At 39.0% G+C, this 6774-nt stretch overlaps 1 protein-coding gene across 1 annotated transcript; it reads left to right on the top strand.

The window, feature by feature from the left end:
- The first annotated feature begins 39 nt into the window (after nt 1-39).
- Nucleotides 40-1742, top strand: LOC146423937 (putative peptidyl-tRNA hydrolase PTRHD1). Its single transcript, XM_085044191.1, has 2 exons — nt 40-265; nt 1298-1742. The coding sequence occupies exons 1-2, from the start codon at nt 62-64 to the stop codon at nt 1466-1468; spliced, it is 375 nt and encodes a 124-aa protein (XP_084900317.1). The 5' UTR covers nt 40-61; the 3' UTR covers nt 1469-1742.
- The last annotated feature ends 5032 nt before the right edge of the window (nt 1743-6774 follow it).

Genomic DNA, 6774 nt, shown 5'->3' with positions numbered 1-6774 from the left:
CGCCCTGTAGGTTCTCGCCACCTCCGTGCTCCCATCACCCCTCGCGCTGCCGTACGGCAGCATGGCGGCCCCGGGAGCGGCGGCGCTGGTGCAGTACGTGGTGCTCCGCGGGGACCTGGCCAGGCCGCCGCTGTCGTGGCCGCTCGGCGCGGTGGTGGCTCAGGGTTGCCACGCCGCGCTGGCCGCGGTTCACGCGTACCGGGAGCATCCGGATACCGCAGCGTACCTGGAGCAGGGCGGCGCCATGAGGACGGTGGTGCTGGAGGTGAGCGCCGCGGGGCATGGTGGGAAGGGGGAGCTGAGGGGAGAGCGGCGCCATGTTGGGGGGGAGGTGGGGAGTGAGGGGGATTGGGATTGGTGAGGGAAATTGGGGGGAAATTGGGATTTGTGAGGGGAAACTGGGGTTTTTGAGGGGAAAATTGGGATTTGTGAGGGAAAATTGAGATTTGTGGGGAAATTGGGGTTTGTGGGGAAATTGGGGTTTGTGAGGGGAAATTGGGATTTGTGGGGAAATTGGGGTTTGTGGGAAAATTTGGGATTTGTGGGAAAATCGTGAGGGAAATTGGGATTTGTGGGAAAATTGGGGTTTGTGAGGAAATTGTGAGGGGAAATTGGGGTTTGTGGAGATATCAGGTAGGAAAATCAGGATTTGTGGGGAAATTTGGGATTTCTGGAGATATTGTGAGGGGAAATTGGGATTTGTGGGGAAATTGTGAGGAAAAATTTGAATTTGTGGGGAAATTAGGATTTGTGAGGGGAAATTGGGATTTTTGGGAAAATATTTGGGATTTGTGAGGGGAAATTGGGGTTTAAGAGGCGAAATTGGGATTTGTGAGGGGAAATTGGGATTTGTGGGAAAAATCGGGAGGGGAAATTGGGATTTGTGAGGGAAAATTGGGGTTTGTGAGGGAAATTGGGGTTTGTAGGGAAATTGTGAGGAGAAATTGAGATTTGTGGAGATACCAGGTAGGAAAATCAGGATTTGTGGGGAAATTTGGGATTTTTGGGGATATTGTGAGGGGAAATTGGGATTTGTGGGGAAATTGGGATTTGTGAGGGAAATCTTTGGGATTTGTGAGGGGAAATTGGGATTTGTGAGGGGAAATTGGAGTTTGTGGGAAAAATCGGGAGGGGAAAAATGGGATTTGTGGGAAATTGGGATTTGGGGGAAAATTGGGATTTGCAGGAAAATCAGGATTTATGGGAACATCAGGCAGCAAAATCGCTGGAAGTGTAATCTCAACTCAGATTCAGAAATAATCCCCTCACAGAAAAAAAATTCCCAATTTTCCCTCAGGCTCCGGATGAAAATTCCCTGAAATCCTTGGAGGAAATCCTGCAGGAAAACAACGTCGACCATCAGCTCTGGACGGAAAATCCCGAGGGAATTCCCACCTGCCTGGCTCTCCGCCCTTATCCCAAAAATCAGGTGCAGCAATTCCTCCGGAAATTCCAGCTGCTCAAGTGACCCAATCCAGGTTTTTCTGAGGAAATTTGGGAATTTTCCGGCGCCAAAAGGGGTTTGAATCATGATTTTCGAGGGTTTTCCGTCGGAATTCCGCGATTTCCCTGCAATACTCCTATTTTTTTTTGCTATTTTTTTCTCATTTTCCACTCAAAATTCCCCAAAATAATAAAAATTAGTATGCAAATTCCAGATTTTCCCAGTTTTCCTCATTTTCCACTCAAAATTCCCCCAAAATTCCCTCAAAATAATAAAACTTTGGATTTCAAATCCCGATTTTCCCATTTTTTGCCATTTTACCTCATTTTCCACTCAAAATTCCCCCCAAATTCCCCCAAAATAATAAACATTAGGATGCAAATTCCAGATTTTCCCATTTCCCCCCATTTTTTCTCATTTTCCACCCAAAATTCCCGATTTTCCCTTCTTTTTGGCCATTTTTCCTCATTTTCCACTCAAAATCCCCCAAAAAACAATAAAACTTTGGATTTCAATTCCTGATTTTCCCTTTTTTCCCCTCATTTTCCACTCAAAATTCCCCCAAAATTCCCATTTTTTCCCCATTTTTCCCATTTTCCCTTGTTTTTCAGTCAAAATTCCCCAAAAACAATAAAACTTTGGATTTCAATTCCCAATTTTCCCATTTTTTCCTATTTTTTTCATTTTCCACCCAAAATTCCCCCAAAACTTTGGATTTTCCTATTTTTTTGCCATTTTTCCTCATTTTCCGTTCAACCCAACACCAAAATCCATATTTTTTCCAGGAATTTTGGGTGAAAATTCCCAAAATCCACCTTAAAATTCCAACTGGGAATAAAATCCGGAAGAGAAAAATTTGAATTTATTTACAGTGAAGAAAAACACCAAAAAACCCCAAATAAAACAAAAAAACCCGCAAAAACCAACAACAAAAAAATCCAAAAAAACCCCCAAAAAATCCCCAAAACAAAAAATCCCAAAAAACAAAACAACCCAACCCCCCAAAAAACCCCAAAACCAAAAAACCCCAAATAAATTCCCAAAACCCAAAACACAAAGAAATCCCAAAAAATTCCCCAAAACCAAACAAAAAAAAAAACCTCCCCAAAAAACTACCAAAAACCCAAAAAAATTCCCCAAAAAACCCCCAAAAAACAAACAAACAAAAAAATCCCCCAAAAAACCCCAAAACAAAAAAAAATCCCCCAAAACCACAAAAAACCCCCAAAAACTCCCAGGAACTCCCCAAAAAAACACCCAAAAAAATCCCCAAAAAACCCCAAAAACAAAAAAAATCCCAAAAACAAAAAAACCCCCAAAAAATTCCCCAAAAAAACAAACAAAAAAATCCACAAAAATTTCCCAAAAAATAAAACCCAAAACAAAAAAATCCCCAAAAAACCCCCAAAAAACAAACAAAAGTCCCAAAAAAACTCCCAAAAAACAAAAGAAAACCCAAAGAAATTCCCAAAAAATCCCCAAAAAACCCCCCCAAAAAAAATCCCCCAAACCAAAAAACACCCCAAAAACCACCAAAAAACACCCCAAAAAATCCCAAAAAAAGCCCCAAAAACCAAAAAAATCCCAAAAAAAACCCAAAATCCCCAAAAAACACCCAAAAAACCCAAGAAAATACCCAAAACCCCCAATAAACAGCAAAAAAATTCCAAAACGCCAAAAACCCCCTAAAAAATCCCAAAAAACTCCCAAAAAACAACAAAAAAATCCCCCAACCCACCAAAAAACCCCAAATAAAACCAAAAAACCACCCAAAAAAACCCAAACAAAACTCCAAAAACAACCAAAAAAATCCCAACAAAACCCAGAAAATCCCCAAAAAACCACAAAAAAAATCCCAAAAAAACCCCAACAAACACCAAAAAAATCCCAACAAAACCTCAAAAAAAACCCCAAAAAACCACCAAAAAACCCCCAAAAAATCCCAAAACCTCCCAAAAACACCCCCAAAAAATCCCAAATAAAACCAAAAAACCACCCAAAAACCCCAAAAAAACCCCCAAAAAAACCCCAAAAATTCAAAAAACTCCCCAAAACAACCCCAAAAAACCCCCCAAAAAAATCAAAAAAATCCCAACAGAACCCAAAAAATCCCCAAAAATCCCCCAAAAACAACAAAAAATTCCCAACAAAATAAAAAAAAACCCAAAAAAACCCCCAAAAAACCACCAACAAAATCCCAACAAAACCCCAAAAAAACAAAAAAAAACCCCCCAAAAATCCCCAAAACCTCAAAAAAATCACAAACAAAACCCAAAAAACCCCAAAAACACTCCCAGAAAATCCCAAAAACTCCCAAAAACAACCCCAAAAAAACCCAAATAAAACCAAAAAACCACCCAAAAAACCCCAAACAAAAACAAAAAAACCCACAAAAAACAAAAAACCCCCAAAAACCACAAAAACCCCCCCAAAATCCCCAAAACTCCCAAAAACAACCCCAAAAAACCCAAATAAAACAAAAAAACCGCCAAAAAACCCAAAAAAATCCCAAACAAAAACCGGAAGAAAAACCCCAAAAAACAACCAAAAAAATCTCAACAAAACTCCCAAAAAACACCGAAAAAAACCCCCCAAAAAATCCCCAAAACAACCCCAAAAAAAACGCCAATTAAAACCAAAAAACCACCCAAAAAACCCCAAAAAAACCCAAATAAAACCCAAAAATCCCCCAAAAAACCCAAATAAAACCCAAAAATCCCCCAAAAAACCCCAAAAAACCCAAAGAAAACCAAAAAACCACCCAAGAAACCCCAAAAAATCCCAAACAAAACCCAAAAATCCCCCAAAAAACAACCTAAAGTCCCAACAAAACCCAAAAAAACCCCCAAAATACCCCAAAAAACCCAAATAAAACCCAATTAAAACCCAAAAATCCACCAAAAAACCCCAAAAATCCCCCAAAAAATAAAAAAACGCTTTTTCCCGACAGAGAATTCCATTATTATTCTTTATTATTATTATTAATTAATTATTATTAATTATTATTATTTCTTTAAATAGTCCAAGCTACTCCAGCTGTTAAACACAATCCAAGCGGGAAAAACGAAATATTTTTATTTTTTTCCTTTTTTTTTCTCTTTTTTTCCGTTTTTTCTCATTTTTTCCTTGGAAAAAAACCCAAAAAAATTTTATCTACAAGATTTCCCCTCCCCCACCACCCCCAAAATTCCCCAAAAATTCCCTAAAAATTATTGCGGATTTTCCCGGTTTTTTTTTATTATTATTATTATTATTTTTAATATAATTTTTGGGGGTTTTTTTTCCCCTTTTTTCTTTCACTATACATTGAATTTTTTCCCCCAAAAAATCCCTCAGAATTCCAGAGGGAAAAAGGGAAAAAAATGGAAAAAAAATACAATTTTTTTTTTGTCTTTTCATCCCGTTTTGGTTTAATTTTTTTAAATTTTTTTTTAAGATTTTTTTCGTCGTTTTTTTCTTGGAAAAAAAAAAGCCAAAAAACCCCAAAAAACGACAAATTCCGCGATTTTTTTGTTGGATTTTTTTTGTTTTCCATCGTAGAAAAAGCTGATTGTACGCACGAGCTGAAGGGAGGGAGGGGAAAAAATGGGGAAAAAATGGGAAAATTTGGGAAAAAAGGGGAAAATTTGGGAAGAAAAGGAGAAAAATTTGGGAAAATTTGGGAAAAATTGGGGAAAAAAGGGAGAAAAAATGGGGAAAAACTGGGGAAAAGTGGGAAAATTGGGGAAAAAATGGGGAAAACTTGGGAAAAAATGGGGAAAAAATTAGGGGAAAATGGGGAAAAATTTGGAGAAAAATGGGGAAAAATTGGGGGAAAATTGGGGAAAAATTGGGGAAAAAAGGGGGAAAAATTTGGAAAAAAGGTGGAAATTTGGGGAAAAATTGGGGAAAAAAGGGATAAAAATGGGGGAAAATTGGGGGAAAATGGGGGAAAATGGGGAAATTTGGGAAAAAAAGTGGAAATTTGGGGAAAAAGGGGGAAAATGGGGAATTTTTCAGCGCGGATTTTTTAAAAAAAGTGGGATTTCCCGCGGAATTCCAGCGGATTTTCCCGGATTTTCCCGTTTTCTGTGCTCTGAGTCAGATCCAGCTGAGACTGAGCTACTTCCTCTTCCTTTTCCTCCTCTTTTCCGGTGGTTTTTTCCGGGAATTCTTGGGAGTTGGGGTGGGAAATTGGGATTGGGGGGAGAGGGAAGGGGGAAAGGGGGGAAAAGGAGGAAAAAGAGGAAAAGAGGAAAAGAAGGAAAATGGGGGAAAAAGAAGAAAAGAAGGAAAAAAGGGAAAAAAAATGAAAAGGAGGAAAAAGGAAAAAAGGAGGAAAAACGGAAAAGGAGGAAAAAAGGGAAAAAAAAAGGAAAAAAGGAAAAGAAAAAAAGGAGGAAAAAAGGAGGAAAAAGGAGGAAAAAAGGGGGAAAAAGGAAAAGGAGGGAAATGGGGGAAAAGGAAAAAGGAAAAAGAGAAGGAAAAGGAAAAACAGAAAAGGAGGAAAAATGGAAAAGGAGGGAAATGGAGGAAAAAGGAAAAAAGGAGGAAACAAGAAGGAAAAGAAGGGAAAAAGGAGGAAAAGGAGGAAAAGGAGGAAAAAAGGAAAAGAAGGGAAAAAGGAGGAAAGGAGGAAATGCAAAAAGGAAAGGTGGAAAAGGAAAAAGGGGAAAGGGGGAAAAGAGGAGGAAAAAGAGGTGGAAAAGGAGGAAAATGGGGGAAAGGGAAAAAAAGGAAGAAAAAAGGAAAAGGAGGAAAAAGGAAAAGAGGAAAAAAGAAGGAGAAAAGGAGGAAAAGGGGGAAGAAGGAAGGAAAAGAAGGAAAAAAGGAAAAAGAGGAAAAAAGAAGGAAAAGGAGGAAAAGAAGGAAAAAAGAAGGGAAAGGAGGAAAATGGGGGGAAAAAGGAAAAAAGGAGGAAAAGGAGGAATATGGAGGAAAATGAAAAAATGAAAAGAAGGAAAAAAGGAGGAAAAAGGAGGAAAAGCAAAAAGGAAAGGTGGAAAAGGGGGAAAAGAGGAGGAAAAAGAGGTGGAAAAGGAGGAAAATGGGGGGAAAGGGGGAAAAGGAAGAAAAAAGGAGGAAAAGGAGGAAATTTAGGGAAATGGAGGAAAAAGGAAAAGGAGGAAAGAAGAAGGAAAAGGAGGAAAAAGGGAAAAGGAGGAAAATGGAGGAAAAAGGGGAAAAAAGGAGGAAAAAAGGGAAAGGAGGAAAAGCAAAAAGGAAAAAGGAGGAAAGAGGGGAAAAAAGAGGAAAAAGGGGGGAAATGGGGAAAAAAGAGCAGGAAAAAGGAAAAAAAGGGAAAAATGGAGGAAAAAGGGAAGTTGGGAAAAGGAGGAAAATGGAGGGAA

Source organism: Lichenostomus cassidix, unplaced genomic scaffold (assembly GCF_008360975.1).
Source record: "Lichenostomus cassidix isolate B80296 unplaced genomic scaffold, HeHo_3.0 HiC_scaffold_529, whole genome shotgun sequence".
NCBI classification, from domain to species: Eukaryota; Metazoa; Chordata; class Aves; order Passeriformes; family Meliphagidae; genus Lichenostomus; species Lichenostomus cassidix.
Note: the sequence above shows the minus strand (reverse complement) of the source record. Positions and strands in the feature narration are given on the sequence as shown.